General features: G+C 32.8%; 5 protein-coding genes across 5 annotated transcripts; 2 read left to right on the top strand and 3 right to left on the bottom strand.

Annotated features, from left to right (window-relative positions):
- Positions 1 to 251: 251 nt before the first annotated feature.
- Positions 252 to 2007, bottom strand: HELRODRAFT_185710 (hypothetical protein). The gene is given in 6 exon segments (XM_009022301.1): positions 252 to 303; positions 317 to 808; positions 910 to 1049; positions 1184 to 1323; positions 1527 to 1674; positions 1857 to 2007. The coding sequence occupies 5 exon segments, from the start codon at positions 1911 to 1913 to the stop codon at positions 664 to 666; spliced, it is 630 nt and encodes a 209-aa protein (XP_009020549.1). The 5' UTR covers positions 1914 to 2007; the 3' UTR covers positions 252 to 303; positions 317 to 663.
- Positions 2008 to 2297: 290 nt separating this feature from the next.
- HELRODRAFT_174863 (hypothetical protein) lies at positions 2298 to 2943 on the top strand (the record flags this gene model as incomplete). Its single annotated transcript, XM_009022300.1, has 2 exons — positions 2298 to 2495; positions 2617 to 2943. 2 exons carry the CDS (start codon positions 2298 to 2300, stop codon positions 2941 to 2943), a joined length of 525 nt encoding a protein of 174 aa, XP_009020548.1.
- A 1331-nt stretch (positions 2944 to 4274) lies between these two features.
- HELRODRAFT_100598 (hypothetical protein) lies at positions 4275 to 7619 on the bottom strand. The gene is made up of 7 exons (XM_009022299.1): positions 7425 to 7619; positions 6601 to 6791; positions 6385 to 6467; positions 5728 to 6239; positions 5312 to 5429; positions 5029 to 5179; positions 4275 to 4772 (listed from the first exon to the last, which is right to left on the bottom strand). Exons 2-7 carry the CDS (start codon positions 6776 to 6778, stop codon positions 4336 to 4338), a joined length of 1479 nt encoding a protein of 492 aa, XP_009020547.1. The 5' UTR covers positions 6779 to 6791; positions 7425 to 7619; the 3' UTR covers positions 4275 to 4335.
- Positions 7620 to 7999: 380 nt separating this feature from the next.
- Positions 8000 to 10482, top strand: HELRODRAFT_174861 (hypothetical protein; the record flags this gene model as incomplete). The annotated part of the gene is made up of 4 exons (XM_009022298.1): positions 8000 to 8183; positions 8256 to 8499; positions 8960 to 9599; positions 9766 to 10482. The coding sequence occupies 4 exons, from the start codon at positions 8000 to 8002 to the stop codon at positions 10480 to 10482; spliced, it is 1785 nt and encodes a 594-aa protein (XP_009020546.1).
- Positions 10483 to 13037: 2555 nt separating this feature from the next.
- On the bottom strand, positions 13038 to 15792 carry HELRODRAFT_185708 (hypothetical protein). The gene is made up of 6 exons (XM_009022297.1): positions 15453 to 15792; positions 14975 to 15002; positions 14286 to 14429; positions 13916 to 14070; positions 13639 to 13738; positions 13038 to 13308 (listed from the first exon to the last, which is right to left on the bottom strand). The coding sequence occupies exons 1-6, from the start codon at positions 15453 to 15455 to the stop codon at positions 13283 to 13285; spliced, it is 456 nt and encodes a 151-aa protein (XP_009020545.1). The 5' UTR covers positions 15456 to 15792; the 3' UTR covers positions 13038 to 13282.
- Positions 15793 to 17423: the final 1631 nt, after the last annotated feature.

Genomic DNA, 17423 nt, shown 5'->3' with positions numbered 1-17423 from the left:
AACGCCGTTTTTTGCACAATATTCATAAAAAATAATACAACTTACAATTTATCAGACTACAATCTTCGCTATACAAAAATACCGACTAATCGGCTCAACACCAGAGCCATGAATACACAATGTATAATACACACATACAAATTGACTTATATATACATACATATGTCAGCGTACAGCAGATTAAAAAGTTGAACACGCAGAAGACGCATAACGCTTAGTAATGGGAACCACATTTCTTTGCAAAAATTTATGACAAGATTTTTGTGGAAATATGTAAGCTGTGAATCAGCCCATCAATCACACCTATCTATATACAGCATATGTACGTCTTTACAATTGATATAGCCATACATTAGCGTACAATACGCGCACAATGTACAAACTTTCAGTTCGGACGACGAATTTTTATTACAAATTTTCGTTACATTTATTTGATCAGATCACATTTTATGAACCTGCATGTAATGTTACATTTCTAATGAAATGAATGAAGAAAAAACTGTCAACTGCTAGCTTACAAAAATTTTAATTCCCAAAACATTCTAGACTGAAAAATAATTACATACATTTTAGCATAAAGTTAAATGAGAATGGAATAATATAAAATAATGAAATAGTTTTCATGAGAACACGAACATTGAATAATACAATGGTAATATTCATTTAAACGACAAGTCTATAGGATACGTATCGACCGGCCGTTTCAGATGGTCGAACAATTTTCACCACTTGCCCTTTTGTAAGGCCATAATATCGAGCCACTGCATCACTCGATTGAATACGGGGAAGTTGATTGTCTTTCAGTTTGCTGGAAAAGTGAATTTAAATTTAAATGTAAACAAATTATTAGAAATTCAAGGCATATTTAAATAAAAAATTATGACAACTGTGTATGAATTCAACACTAACTATCTCTGTAAGAGTTCTTTTTTCTCATCTGCAGTGAGGACTATGTGTTCAGGCACTAACTGATGCTCCGTTATGTTGATTAGGAGTTCTGATTCTAGGAACATCTCCAAAATGTATCGAGGTGCCATGTCTGTCAGAGACTGCCGATAAAAAAGTATAATATAGATTAGCAATTAGGAAAAAAATAATCAGTGATTAATGGTGAGATAGTTGCTTCAATTTCTTCCATAATAAACTGAAAAATAGTCAGATGAGAAAAACTATTCACAAATACCTGTTTGGCAGATGGAGTCATTCCTTGCTGAACAACTATGATTGCCCTCGAAATAGATTCCTCTTGCATTTTCTGGCAGTATGTTTTTATGGTCTTTATACCAACTTTCGGCTCATCAGGGAAGAATACAAACAATTGGTCTGAAAATAAAAATTTGAAATGTAAAAAAAGATTAACATTAAAGGGAATTCATTTGAAGTTGAAATAAAGTTTAATTTTAATGGAACTTAGAAATTGTTATTAATTAGTTTTAAATTTACTATATTAACTTCATCAATAATGGAGTAATAATAATAATAGTTATTAATTAATAATTAATGAAAAATTTAATGACCAAACAAACCTGTGGGGTCATCGTTGTGGGCCACTAGGACCATAAGCTCTGATCGTGGTGGACACCTTTCACCTGGCCTACAAAACTGCTGCTTGAACTGCTCCAGATTTTGATCTAACTCAGACTGAGTTACCAAGTACATCCTGTCATGGCATAACTGAATGAATTCCAAATAATAACGATATATTAAATTTAAAATGAAAGCCTAATAATTAAAATTTAATTTTTTCGGTCTTCTACTTCTACCTGTACCAAGTTTTTGATAAAAGAAAAATAATTTATAAATTCAAACTTCTAAAATTAAGATTTATAAATAACGAAACTAAAAGCCTAACTAACCTGCATGATAGTTTTGCGGATTCTCCACAATTTACGAATTTCAGCTTCCTCGTCCATTTTTATCGCAAATCGGAATAAAAAATCAAAACTAATCGAAAAATTAGGAACGACAGAGCACTGGGAACTGAAGCAAAATAACGCAAACACGACCGAACTGCAATTTTTCGTTACATATATTTCCCTAACTATATATAACTATACATATACAAATGATAGACAACATGGAACACACAATCCTTTGTATTTGATTTGTTACCTTTCCTTTATATTTTTATTCTGTAAATCAAACTGTAAAACGCAAATTTGATTTAGAAAAATAAAAATAAAATAAATAATTAAAAAATGAGAGCTAATACTGCAATATGTAAATAATATATAAAAAGGAATGTATCAACTTATGGCCGAAGACTTAATAAATGTTTTGTCTATGGTTGTTTAAAAATGGATCCAGTTAAGACAGTCAAGTTCGTCGGCAAGACACTAAATTTTAGTGGCAAAAGGTTATTCGACATTTTGTGCCGACTTCAAAATTTTGGCATCGGCAGAATAGTCTACCGAAATTCATTTTACGAACGTTACGATGAGCCATGTTACATCAGGATCACAGGAGTCGATCCAGACATGTCGGATCCAACACAAGTGTGCTAACAATTTTATTTTAATTAATTTTATTTTAATTCTATGAAATTTTAGAAATTGAATTATTTCATCCATTAACAACGTGAAATGTTATTTTGCATAAAAAAATTTTGCAATATAGTCGAGTTTGAATAAAAGGTCAGAAAGTGTAGCCTACGGCACACAAGTATTCAGAGGAGAAAACATGGGTGAAATCAAAATAAGGAATGGGGCCAAGGCTGATTGGAGACTGGTAATGAAACAAGATGAAGAAGAATTTCTACGGAAAGCCAATAGCGTCCCCAAGCGAGTAAAAACTGAACCACCAAAAGCAGTAAGGTTCCCACCACTGTTAGAACAGTTTCTCATACAGGAGGCTAACGAAAGAGGGAATGTCTCGGAAGAAGGACCTTTGTTGCAATTAAAAGTCCGATCACATGAAAATAATAATATTAATAATAACTTTTGATCTTTTATTTGCTACTTGTTCATGACTATTTTAAAATCATTTTTTAGTTTTAAAATGATTATGTGAATGTGGTATGTATAATAAAAATGCTAAAAGTAATAGATGAACATCATATTAATTAACAGTGCAGCAGCATAGAGGTACTGTAATTGGACTGCCACGTTTTTATACAAGCGTGTATCTATATATTTGTCTGTGTTGGTCTATGTATGTATGTATGTATGTATGTATGTATGTATGTATGTATGTACACATAGACAGTAGAATGTATATTAGCTAGATATCAAGCATATCACAAATTACATATTTAAACTTTCAAACATAAAAAAAACAAATTTGTAAAACTGACCAAGTGATGAAATAAATAACTGAGTAGTAACTATTGTAATCATTCCAAATATGTTTTTATGAAAATATCACTAACAAGTTACTTCCCCAATCAGAGAAATCTAATGAAAACTAATAAATGCGTGTGTCTGTGTGTGTCTAATATCTTCAGAATGTTGACGTAAGAAAAAATCATGTGAAAAAACTAATAAACTTGCAATATTACTCTCATATGTACAGTGTATGCATGTGTTGTACATTGTTAAGTGTTACAGTTAATACAAAATGTACGCTTAACCATAAGTGTACGACATTTTAGACGTGTATACGCGCAGGATTGTTAGTGTGTACAAAAGTGTATATATATGTATATATATATATATATACGCGTTTGTATGTACAAACATTTAAAGCAATATATATATATATATATATATATATATATATATATATATATACACACGGTGTAGTATAAACATTTAAAATCGTTATTTACATATATACATATTTAATGAGCATTTTAAAGCGTATACATACATCTGTATGTGTTTGTTTATGCATTTGTGTAGGTGGAATAAAAATGTAGTGTGTGTTGTATGTGCTTGTGAAACATCAAACTAAAACGTAAAATATTATCGTAATAGCAGCATAAGTTGTGTAAAAGTAGATTAATGTGAAGCTATACTCCTTTAGTCACGAAAATGTTTAACCACTATACATAGACGCATACACACTTACACAGAAATACACGCATATATATACACACACACCCAATAACATTTACACATAGCTACAAGCGTTTTACACAGTTTTAACAAGATGGTCAACTCAATAACTCAATGAAATAATACAAAAAGACTAAAAAAATTAGTTGTAAGTTTGAAAATGGACAGTGATTAGATTGATTTTGAAATAGGAACGCATTACAGACTTAAACAGCAATGGTAATGAACTAAATAAAACATACGCTAAAAAATAACGCAAATATGATTCGCCAAATAAGACAAATCAGATTGCCTAAAAAAACTATTAGACTTAAAAAGTGGGTAGGGGTGAATGCCGACTTCACATTTGTTTCTCTTTTGTCTTCCTCCTGTCACTGACAATACCGAATGATGATATAGATAGGGACCTCTTAATGGGTGATGTTTTTGCAGGCGAGCTTTCTTCGTTGACTTGCAGGCCGAACCATCTCCTAACTTGCCTAACTACAAATCGGAAAAAAGTCATCCAGGGTAGTTCGTACTCGTTTGGTACTACCCCGTCCATCGAAAATTCAAAAAAGGTAAAAAGTGGAAACCAAATTCTCGTTCTGGCATCTCTCTGTATGAGAACTCTGTTGTTGGCTAGGGAATGGTAGTAGAGGAAGAGCCTAGATGTGATGTAGAAAGCTATGAAGACGTCGATACTGTAGTGTTCGTGGCCTGCGAGGATGAAGAAGATGGCAAAGAAGTTGAAGACCCAGCCAAGGGTGTGTAACATCGGTATGCTTCTTGGGGTATCTGATTCGTTAGTGGAGGTCTCATTATTATCTTAATTACTATCATTTTTAATTTTTACCATAATTAGTATCATCATCATCGAAATAAGTATCATTATTATCAAGATTAGATTCTTTGATATAAGTAGCTGAATAAATTGCTTGTTACAAATGGCTGAATAGTTGAGAACATTCAAAATCTGTAGCACCTTAATTTTTTATAGGAGTATTCATGTATGACACAATACAAAACAGTCAAACATCCCAATTGAACTAACATTCATTGAGGAAAAAGTTGAACATAGTAGTTACGACTGTGTGGCCACTGAACATGTAATCGCCGCACGTCTGCACGCCTTTTATAGACATTCCTAATCCTGTGTATATGCTGAGTGCAGTTTCTACACGGGCTTTAAATGATTTCAAGCCCTGATTATAATATGTTGTGGAGATGTTAGTTAATACTGATTCGAAAATTGCTAGTAGGATAGCAAAGTAATTGAGCGGTACTCCAAAAAATCGGAATAGTATTACGTATGATCAAATTCATTTGGAACTAACCCTTGGATGACACTGTAGATGTGAGCCGGGAACCGAAAGTGAAGTTATCAGCATTGTAACACACCTCAACAAAAATACTGTACCAGTTAATGCAAAGAGTCTTCTCATTATTATGAATCTGTATTTATTTTTTGTCAATGGGTAGAGAGGATTAAACTGTTTAATTCAATAGCAATTACATGATTATTGGTTTAAGATGTGTGTGTGTGAATGATTGCAGTTTAATGTGATGAATATTTAGATTAGAAAACTGCAGATAAAAGTGAAAATAATCATGAAAGATACATGAAGTCAAAATCTTAAAAATTTTAATCATCCTCCTTCATCCACTTATATACACACCACACAAACGCAAACCTACACACGCACGCACGCATACGCTCACACAGACACACACACCAAAACGCACAGCTAACCTATGCTTGTGAAAGACTAAAACAACCAGCAGCAAACCACCCAGTGTGACCATGAGGGCCTCACAGGCCTCAAAGGCCCAAGGAATGTGGGGAACGTTGTCGAGGACGATATCAGGCAGTGGTGGGTATTTGGCCATATCAGGCACCCTGTCATGCACAATCACCATAACAAACGTCGTCAACATGAGTGAAACAGTTAGATACACAGAAGAAATTATTAGTTTAAAGAATTCCGGCTCAAGAAATGTCGAAATCGTGGGTGAGTCACTATCGATGTCTTCGGCTGCATCACCATAGATGGATGGTTGTTGGTCCACGAAGGAAGGTAGGTCCAGTTGGTGGGAGATGGATTGAGATGGGGTACTGCACTGGGGAGGGGTCAAGGATTGAGGTAGAACCAGTGGTTTTGTTCGAACTGGCTGAAACGGCTGAAACTGGTTAGTGGCAGAAAAGTATCGTGTGAGGCCGTTGGTCGATATGCTGGTTGGCAGTTTTTGATTTAAACTTTCAGGCTGTGGAATAAAAAAATTAAAAAGGTTAATTTGATTTTTTCAACCTGCAAAAATTTTAAAACAAAGGTTTGAAATTTTAGTAATAAAAAACATTGAGATGCAAATTTGAAATCCAAATCATGTAGATGAAACAATCAAAACTCACAAAAAGTGGGACCAAGGAAGGATTCCTTAAAAATGCTTCAGTCCTTAGTTTATTCAACTCATTAATTATCCTTTTAATATCACCTAGATATAAAGAGAATAGAAAAAAATAACTTTATTGATAACTCATTCAAAAATATAAATAACATTTTATAAACAATTTTACAAAACCTGAAGTAAATAACAAAATAAATAAATAAAATAAAATAAAAATGACCTAATTTTTGCATAGACACAGGCGGTTGTTTCAAATCGTCTTCAGTCAACTGTAACAATGTGTGACCATCGATGTGGTGTATAGAGCAGAAGAGATTGCAATACATTGAGAAACCATGTTCAGTCAGCCATTCACTAACTTGGTCAGTTGTCCATGTATGTGGTTCTGCATCGTCCATGTCAAAACCTCACCTTTTATTTGATCAATGGGACGAGGAAAATTAAATTGAAAATAATTAATGAATTAACGACATTTAGGTGTATTTGAAAGAGTATATATAATAAAAAGAGTTTAAAAACTCATGTGATTAATGACATTCAAATAGTATAAAAAGATCAAATGTGAAACAAGGTGTTAAAAACCAGCATAAACACACAAGTGAAGGCATACAACATAAGATAGATAGGTAGTGAACAAGTATTTCAATTGTTACACTTATTTTACAGTTAAATTTTGAAAATAACTTAGTATCTCTAAAACTCTAACTCTACTACAACAGATTACCATTATACACTAACTAATAGTACTAACTAAATATTGCTCTGGCTGGTTATTTTACTTTAATTATAATTAATGAATCCTATTTCATGGAAAAAATGTCTATGCATGGTTTATATAGTTTTAGAAGTACTTTAAATTTGTAGTTTGTATAAAATTTATATTATTTATATATATATTAAATTTTTTTAATATTTTAATAAGAAAATTAATAGATCAATTTATATTTATTAGTAAAGTAAAATGCAGTAGTATATTATCTATTATTTATTTTATAATAAACAAAAATTATTAACTTAAAAAATTGCTAATTAGGCAAGTCGAACCTGGTTATGAAGAGAGGTCCACAGCAGATCACATTCATTTGTAATTTTTTGTCAAAATTTTGTGCCCACCATTAGCAAGGAGCACAAATTTTGAAATTAAAAACTTTAATTAGTAAACTGACAATACTTATTTGCAAAAAATAAATGTATTTTGCAATTTTTCTAAAAGTTTCGCAACAATTTTAAATCGCCTTCAACATTTTCACTGATTTTTGTTTCGCTGTTTAGGACTGTTTACTTTTTGACTTTTTACGAAAAATTAGAGAACACAATGATTGCATTTTTCTGATTTTTTGCATTAAAAACATTAAATTATAAAATAAAAAATATTAAAACAAATAGGTTTTGTTATTTTAACATAAAATTAGTTCAACAATCTTTTATAACATTAAAACAGACCAAAACCATATCAATTAAATAGTTTTGCGCTGGCCATTTATTATTATATTTTAAAAGTAAACTTAACTTTAATATTTAACAACAGTGAAATAATTTAATTATTTTAATACGTATCTCCGCCTAATTGCTTAATTTAGTATAATTACTTTTAATAGTCGTTTATTATCATATCAAAAATGGGATCGGAAACTAGTAGAGCGGATAGATCATTCAGATGTGATTGCACCAACAGTAGTAATGACAAAATTCTAACTTTTGATAATCACAATAATAATAAAAATAATAGTGGGGACGAAGAAAAAAAATCCTGTCAACTTCTGGGTGAATGTTCCATAGACAGCTGGAAAAATGGCTACGCAGGTATCTCTGTTTAACTTCTTTAACTTTAAATTTTAAAATTAAAATTTTTTTTATTTTACATTTAAATTTTAGAAGCTGCAAATTTCAAAGAAACTGTGCTTTATTGTGATCGACAGCAGCACAAAGAATGTAGCCCCGCCTTCTGTGCCACCCGTCAGCTGAGGTTGAATGCTTCCTCTGACAATCAAGTCTTCCCCTCGATGAGGAAAGTGAAGTTTGCCAAGATGTCTGAACATTTTGAGTACAACTACATACCTGCTCAGATGATTGCAGTTCACCATTTAAAGTTGAAAAGTATTCTTTGCTACAGAGACAGGTTTTTTTTTGACATATTTTTGTTTTATTAAGTTGAAATTAAAAAAATGATCCAATTAGCCTTAGCGTTTTTGTAATTTAGCAACAAACAATATTAGGATATTAATAGGGATATTAATAGGATATTAGGATATTAATTCATGTCTCCAAGCAGTAAACATAAAAATGAGAAATTAATTGTTACTAAAATACAAAAATTAATTAGCTATTTTACATTTATGAGTGACAAATAAAATAAATCTTCAACAGTTTAATGACCTTAAAATAATTATCTATTTCCTTCTGTGGAACTAAGACAAATGTTCAGGATATCATTAACGAACGAGATATAAAGTAGTGTTCCCTACAATGTTCCCCTAGGTCATTTTTTTTAGTTTCATGCCTACCCCACTAATCTAGCCTAATTTCATTTGATTTCATTTAATTTTTTTTTAAAATTCTTTTGTTACTTTTTTTTTCAGCAAATACATAGTGCACTTATCCAAGCAAGGAATCTCTCAGCTTGGCTTCCTCAACTTGAAACCTAAAAAATTTCGAAAGTTTGGACAGAAGTTATATGAATGTGCCAATTTCAAGTTGGCAGGTGAGATCAGTCCAGATGGCAGCAAGTGTTTGATCCTGAAGCTCATTGTTGGCTCAAGAGTCCCAGAGAAAGTTACAGACTTCTGTGCCAGGTATAGGACGGATATCATCTCCTCAAGTGCTGCGGTTAGGAAAGAAGAACTGGAGAATGAGACTTCAAATTTGAACAGGATACTGAATTCTTCCATCCCACCCAGAAACTTAGACACAGATGTTGTTGAGTTGCTTCTTTATAATTTAAACACACTTGAACTCTTATCTGTTAATCGATTTGAAATACTGAGGTCTACGAGTATTCCCAAGTTTGCATTTGATCCGAGGCATGCTTGGAAACGCATTGCCCTAACAAATTTTACAGTCAGACCTGACAACACATTGAGTTTGGTAGAGCTGATTCCTCCAGACAACTACAAAGAAACATTTTATGACCCCAGCAATGTCAATGTAGATACTTGCTTACCCAACAGCAGTTCATGCAACAACATCAACAGTATTAACAGTTCATCAAAAATTGAAAATGTTAGTACAGTTTCATGCTTTTTTAAATATCTGCTGTTTGCTGTTTCAAGAATACGTTTTTTTTATTTAACTGTTTCTTCTTAAAGCCATTGCCATTCAAAAAGTTTCAACTTAAATTTATATTCATAGCAGTTGCTTACTAATTTTCACATTCACTGATCAACAGCAGAGCAGACGAGATTCAGAAGCCAGCGTCAAAGAACAGTGGCTCTGGTGCATATTGGCATCCAACTATAAGTTCACCGACATATCAGACAGCCAGAAAACAGTATCAACGTCATTCAGACTTCGAAACTCCTCTGCCCTACCTCCCCTGCCAACGCAGGGGGCCATCATAACGGACCTCCGATACACACCTGACGGTCGTCTGCTCGTCGTCACCATACTCGGCAGAACTCGAAACTGTCTGTGTCTGACCGGTGGTACGAGGAGGCTGACGTCGTACAGGTTTCAAGATGGCTCCGAGATGCACATCAACTGTGAGGGCAAGTCATTCGATTGTTATGTGTATGTGCTTGATGGCAACACTGCGCAGACTGTGCACTGCATTCAGTTCAACAGATACGCCTGCCTCTGGCACACCTGTCCCACGAACTACGCTCCCATATTTTCTATGTGCAGTACGCGGATCGCCATCCCTATGGATGTCATCGCTACCGTTCACGATCAGAGTGCCAATCGTTTAGGCGATCTAACTAACAGGCACAAGTTCTCTCTTCACGGACCGCACGTCGTTCAAGTCTTCCGCCTGCCTTACAATGCTTTCTCCTTGAAGTCCATGTGTCGGTCTGTCCTGCTTGAGGCCGGCATCGATCCGCACAAGCTCAATCTGCCTCCGAAAATCATCGAGTATTTCAAATACACTCCAGAGTATAAGTACTAAATAGAAGGGACCACATTCGAATGCAAGTACAGAAACCAAGTGCAATGATGAATGTACAGTACTGCAGACGATACAAACAACCAGTTTCACGTACAACAGAACCAGACAGAAACGTGCACCAACTTTTGTAACAATATTATTTAGACGGTTAACATTGTCTTAACCTCTTTGTTATTATACATATATTATATTATTATACCTCTATATTATATTATTTTTTAAAATTTTCTTCATTATTTAAAATGACAGTTGGTCTTCGTGCGCGTGTATGTGTATGCGTGTGTGTGTGTATATAAGTATGTGTGTGTATACAAGTATGTATGTGTATATAGGTGTGTATGTGTATACAATTATGTATGTGTATATAGGTGTGTATGTGTATACAAGTATGTATGTGTATATAGGTGTGTATGTGTATACAAGTATGTATGTGTATACAAGTTGTGTGTTTGTTAATGTGTTTATAGGTATATGCAAAATGTGCAATGTTTGATTGACATGTTGATACCAAGTGTACGTACATGTACACATTTTAAAATCTCCAATTTCATAACTTGTGTTATTTAACTAATTGATTAAATAACTAATTATTTGTTTATTTATTTCATTAATTGCTTATTTATTTATATATTTATTTGTTTATATATTTATTTGTTAAGTATTTTATATCTATTACCATTAAGCTTTTATCTATATGTACTTAGCATTGTTTAAAAAAAACAATGGCACATCATTGAGTATTTATACACATGTACACACGCACATACACGGACACACACACACAGCTATAAATATGGATATATATATTTTTCAATTATTTTTTTTCGCTAACTTTTTTGTTTTACTGTATCTCATTGAAATTATATGCTTAAGTATTGTTGCCAACAACAAACAACACACGTTTAGACGACATTTTCCCCGAGATCGGGGGTTGCCGTTTGGCCACCTATGATGAAACCGAAATTCCCCTCGACGCCATCCACATCTGTCACTCGCCTCAGTATCACGCAACCCAGCTTTCACCCTGTCCTTCTCCACCTGCTCTCTTCATCCCAATCGCGGACGACCCCTTCCTACCACTCCTTCAACCTCGAACTCCAACGCTCGCCTAATCCCGACCCTTTCATCCCTTCTCAACACATGTCCATACCATCGCAATCTCGATCTCCTTATCAATGTCACAATGTCTTCATTCAGTCCCATCATTGACATCAGCTCTGTACTACTCCTCCTATCCTTCACTTTAACCCCACACATCATCCTCACCATAGCTCTTTCAGCCCTCTGCAGTACACTTTCCTCCTCTCTCCTCAACATCCAAGTTTCACCACCATATACCATCGCTGCTCTCACACATGCTTTATATACCCTCCCTTTCATCTTCACTGACCATTTCTTTCCACACAATACCCCACCCAGTTCCCTGAATTTCATCCATCCTACACGAACTCTAGCCGTAACTGCGCTCAAACATCCTCCATCCGCGTTCAGCTTATCCCCTAAGTAAACAAAGCTTTCCACTCTTTCAATACCACCACTCAACCCCGTCCTTGCGTCCGTCCTATTAATCACACCATGAACACATTTCATGGTGTGATTAATAGGACAAATTGTTGCCAACAAATTATATATATATATATATATATATATATATATATATATATATATATATATATATATATATATACATGGTTACTTGAATTAAATGTACACAAACATATATATGGTTATATATTTATTGTATTTTGTATGTTACACATTTTGCGTGTTTAACTTATTATACAAGTCTGTCTGCTAGTTGAAATCAGTCATTAATTTAACTTTTTTTCTCAGTTATTATTGTTGTTGTTGTCGCTGTTGTTGTTATCGTTGTTGTTGTGGTTGTTGTTGTTCTGTTGTTGTGGTTGTTGTTGTTGTGGTTGTTGTTGTAACTTTTATTTCTAATGTTTTAAAACTTCGTTTGGGTGCCTCTGTTACAAGATGGCATATTTTCTATCATGTTTTTTTTCTCTTGACCAAGGTCCCATGATGATGAGTTTGTTGTGTATTTTTATTTGTTCGTTCGTTCGTTCGTTTATTTATTTTTATTCCCCATTCAGACGTGGATGAACGAGTTGTTTATAAAGATATTAATGAAGGATTATTATTTTATATTAATTTTTTCCTATTTTTTTGTAAAAGTTGTTTTTAATACTTTTTACTTATTTATTTATTCATTCATTCGTTTGTTCGTTCATTCGTTCGTTCATTCATTCATTCATTCGTTCATTCATTCATTCATTCATTCATTCATTAGTTCATTCATTTGTCTATGATTCTTGTTATGTCTTAAATGTCATAGAGAGTGCGCATTTTCAATGGCGTCTCATTTTATTACAGTAAATAAATTACTCAACCTTTATCATGTCGAGAGAGAAAAACAAAGAGAGAGAGAGAGAGAGAGAGAGAGAGAGAGAGAGAGAGAGAGGGAGGGAGACGTATCCTATTCGTGTATCAAGCTCGCATAAATGAATTAATTATTTGTGAAGTGTTGTTTTCAAGTACTATAAACCTCGTTCACAAATTTGCATGGCTTGCTTTTATCAATTAATCAATCAGTCAATTAATTAATTAGTTGTTTTGTTTATTTATTTATTGTTAAACTGATAATTTGGTGTAAATTTAATGTGACGGGTTATGAAATTTTTAATTATAGTTATTAAAAATTGTCTATAATTAATTGTATAGAATATTATTTACGACATTAATAATATTTCTGTTTCGTGCATCTTCGTTGATGAGGATCAAATCAACATCTTCCCTAATTCGTAATCAGATTCACCAGTTCTGAAAAAAATACAAATTTTTTTTCACACAATGTTTCGCTTGTTTCAAATAAACTTCGTACTCACACATACACATAGACACACACACACACACACTCACACACACAAACAAACACCTAAGAGTATATACACGTACGTACATTCGCACACTCACATACTACATGGACATACCACACCTACGTACACACACACACATACATACATACGCGGGTATACATATGCGTTATCATGCAAAAGTGGTGTGTTTTACGCTTTCTCTCTGATATTCCTGAGAGGTCATATTTTTATAGCGCTGATTTTTTTTCTAAATAATAAAGAAGAGAGAAGTGACCTCTGTAATCAATGTATCCGTTATCGTCGGTGTCGGCTTCGTTGAAGAGATCGTCCACCTCATCCTTCGATAACTTGCTCATTCCCATTTCAGTCAGAGCCTGGTGAATTTGTGCGTGTTTGTTGTTTTTGGTTTGGTGGAAGTGGGTTTTGTTGTTTTTGTCACATGCACACACACACACTCGTTCGCAACACTCACCACACACACACACACACACACTCGCAACACTCACCACACACACACAGAGAGAGAAAAAAAGAGAGAGACCCAAACTAACCATTCTCAATTCTCTCTTGTCAATCCTTCCATCTCCATTTCTGTCAAAACATCTGAATGCATCGGTTAGCGCCTCTCTCTCTTGCTCCGCGGACTTTCTATATTTTTCCATTAGCTGGAAAAATTCGTTGAAACTTAACTTCCCATCTTCATTTCCTGGTGAAATAGTTTTGTTTTTGTGTTTGCTTCTGCTAAATTACTACTCCTACTAAATCACTACTCTTCCCAAACCACTACTTCTAAATTAGTACTTCCACTACCACCACTAATAATTAAATAATAATTATAAATATATAAATAATGATATAATAATAAATATATAATAATAATTACAGAAGGCGTGGAAACAACAACAGAAAACAAAAATGTACTTTTACTATCTCCTTCCTGAATCATTTCTTCTACCTCGTCTTCGGTCGGATTCGAACCCATGGCCCTCAGGCCATCCGCCAATTCGTGCACCTCTATGTAGCCATTGCCGTTCCTATCAAAGAGATCGAATACAAGTCGGCACTCTGAAATTTGGTGATGGTTGGTTGGGCATTTGTACAGGTATCGAAGGGTATTAATTCAGTATTTAAAAGTTATTGGAGGAATGTTTGTCAAATATTCAGTAATTAATGGAGTATAATGGAGAAATGGAGTGTAAGACGGGTTCTTAGTGTGTTAGCATTGCATAACTGAGGCATTAGTGGGTTTAAAAATAGCATAGTGTATTCGTTATATGTATATTGACTGGCAGTTTACTAGGTTTTAATGCGTTGGATGTTAAAAGAGTATTTTTGAGGTATTATTATGTATTTATACGCTACTATGCACTGTATTGTAAATATTGTATAATTAGAGTGCGCCTAAAGTTAAATGTATGTCATTTTATAATTGAGTCTGGTAGTGAAGGTATGGATCACGGTAGAGTTAAAACAATTATCTTGATAACAACAACAGAACAACAATAACAAAAAACATTTATCTTGATAACAGATTAATAACAACGACAAAAACGTAATAATAACGATAATAATAATAAGAAGGAGAAGGCAAACAATAATAATAACTGCACCTGCTCGTCTGGTTTCCACGTCGTCATCCTGTCAGCGGCGATGCACGGATACGAGGATGTGGACAAAATAAGAATAATAATAAATATAATCACAATAAAAATATCCAATAATAATAATAATAATAGGGTAAATTAAAATACTTGAAATACCGATTAAAAGATCAAATTATTAAGCAATAATAATAAAACCAAAATTTGAAAACAAAATAAAATTATCAGTAGTAGTAGTAGTAGCAAGTAGTAGTAGTAGTAATAGTGGGGGTAGCAGCAGCAGTAGTAGCCGCTATCGTTGCCGTAGTGGTAGTAGTAGTAATAGTAGTAGTGGTAGTAGTAGTAGTAGTAGTGGTAGTAGTAGTAGTCGTAGTAGTAGTAGTAGTAGTAGTGGTAGTAGTAGTAGTAATAGTAGTAATAAAAGTTGTAGAACTATTTATTAATAGTAGTGTTATATATGTAATAAAAAAATTATAGGCCAACAAACCATGGTTTTGATCTAATTTTATGTGTAGGTAGGTGATAATAAAATTAATTAATTAGTTAAATAACTGATTGATTTGTTAATTAATTATGATTTAATTATAATAACAAATACATTTACGATAAAATTTTATAATTTTTTAATAATAAAACTAAAAGTAATAAGAAATTTTGAAATTGATAAAGTTGTATCGGCAAGCGGATAGACGTTTTAAAAAATATATAATTAATAAGTTAATAAAGACAATAATTTGTATAAATAAAAGTTATAATTAATAATAATAATTAATATTATTATATTATTATTATTAACATAATTTCTCCTGTCTGGCTTGCAAGACTCTGTACCTTCCCGTATCTAATATAACAAAATGATCCCTAAAATAAATAGAAAATACCAGATTAATACACTTTTGTATCTAAGCAATTTATGTGTGTGTGTATGTATGTGTGTGTATGTATGTATGTATGTATGTATGTATGTATGTATGTATGTATGTATGTATGTATGTATGTATGTATGTATGTATGTATGTATGTATGTATGTATTTTTGTATGTATGTATGTATGTATGTATGTATACCGATTTTGATTGGTTGTTCGTTACTATAGTTTACTCACGTTACCAATGACAACGAGAAAAATATAATGGAAAATTAATTTAAAAATATTTGTTGCTTTGTTGTTGCTGTTGTTATTGTTTTTGTTGTTGTTGCTGTTGTTGATTTTATTTTTACGGTATTATTATTATTATTATTTTTGGCGCCTAGATAATGATTAAATATTGATGAACATTAGAATGATGATGACGACGACGATGATGATGGTGAGGAAGAAGATGATGATGAATAAAGGAATGCGATAATGATAACGATGGTTTCAATTATTCGCATTATTCTATGTAATTGTGATAATAATAACAATAACAACAACAATAATAATTATTATTATAGCTATAATTATTATTGTTATTATTAATATTATTATGACGTGGAAAATAATTATCAAGATAATTATCATTATTATTATTAATTATTCCTTGCTTTGTTTGTCAGTGCAAGTGAATGAATGGACTTGTTCGTCACGTTTTTGGCTCGATCGATACCCAAACATTTCTACAACTACTACTATTACTACTACTACTACTACTGCTGCTGTTGGTACTACTACTACAACTACTGCCGCCTCAGCTACTACAGCGTATAATGTTAAATTATTATTTTTATTATTATAATATTATTGTTATTGTTGTTATTATTGTTGTTGTTGTTATTAGGCAAAGGTTAAACGTGTCATACAGAGACACATAGGTTGAGAAATTTAATCTAACTTTAAGATTGGACGCCGTGCATTGTTGTGACGTCAGAGAGAGAACAATGACGTCATTACAATGGATAGAGAGAAAGACCGAATGTTGAATCACTGGAGGAATGGATGGGTGAATTATTAAATGAATGAATGAATTGTTGAATGAAAGAATGAATTATTTAAGGAATGAATGGATGAATGAATGAACGAACGAATGAATGAATGAGTATCTGAATGACAAAACGGATGAATAAACGAATGAAGAGACGAGTGAATAAATGGAAGAATAAGGAAAATTTAATTTGAAGGAAATTGTCGTTGTGCCATCTTTTGATTTTATTGTTATCGTTGATTTTGTTGTTGTTGTCGTTGTTTGGGGTGATGGTGGTGACGTAATTTTGTTGTTATTTGCTTTCTAAATTGTTGTTGATGTTATCTTTGTTGTTGTTGCTGCTGTTGATTGTTGTTGTTGATGTTTTTGTTGTTCGTAACGTTATTTTGTTGTTGTCAATTTTAATGTTTGCATTGATATTCTGGCTTATTTATTGTCGTTGTTGATGTTGTTGCCATTATTAATGATAATATGTTATTATTATTGTTATTATTGTTGTTGTTGTTTATTTTCCACCGTTCAATTTTCAATTTCGCCGACAAAGGTATGAGAGA

Source organism: Helobdella robusta (assembly GCF_000326865.2).
Source record: "Helobdella robusta unplaced genomic scaffold HELROscaffold_31, whole genome shotgun sequence".
Lineage (NCBI taxonomy): Eukaryota > Metazoa > Annelida > Clitellata > Rhynchobdellida > Glossiphoniidae > Helobdella > Helobdella robusta.
The sequence above is the reverse complement of the archived record's forward strand: the minus strand, read 5'-3'. Positions and strand labels throughout refer to the sequence as shown.

What these genes read in the sequence shown, in the direction of transcription:
- HELRODRAFT_185710 (XM_009022301.1), bottom strand. Translation starts at nt 1,913, where the DNA reads ATGGACGAGGAAGCTGAAATTCGTAAATTGTGGAGAATCCGCAAAACT. An exon ending in TCCGCAAAACTATCATGCAG is followed by an intron (nt 1,675 to 1,856) that starts GTTAGTTAGGCT and finishes GAATTCATTCAG; the next exon opens with TTATGCCATGACAGGATGTA. An exon ending in AAAGAACTCTTACAGAGATA is followed by an intron (nt 809 to 909) that starts GTTAGTGTTGAA and finishes TCACTTTTCCAG; the next exon opens with CAAACTGAAAGACAATCAAC.
- HELRODRAFT_100598 (XM_009022299.1), bottom strand. Translation starts at nt 6,778, where the DNA reads ATGGACGATGCAGAACCACATACATGGACAACTGACCAAGTTAGTGAA. An exon ending in TGTGTCTATGCAAAAATTAG is followed by an intron (nt 6,468 to 6,600) that starts GTCATTTTTATT and finishes CTTTATATCTAG; the next exon opens with GTGATATTAAAAGGATAATT. An exon ending in CAACTTTTTCCTCAATGAAT is followed by an intron (nt 4,773 to 5,028) that starts GTTAGTTCAATT and finishes CTAACGAATCAG; the next exon opens with ATACCCCAAGAAGCATACCG.
- HELRODRAFT_185708 (XM_009022297.1), bottom strand. An exon ending in TCAGGAAGGAGATAGTAAAA is followed by an intron (nt 14,071 to 14,285) that starts GTACATTTTTGT and finishes CTATTTCACCAG; the next exon opens with GAAATGAAGATGGGAAGTTA. An exon ending in CGGATACATTGATTACAGAG is followed by an intron (nt 13,309 to 13,638) that starts GTCACTTCTCTC and finishes TATTTTTTTCAG; the next exon opens with AACTGGTGAATCTGATTACG.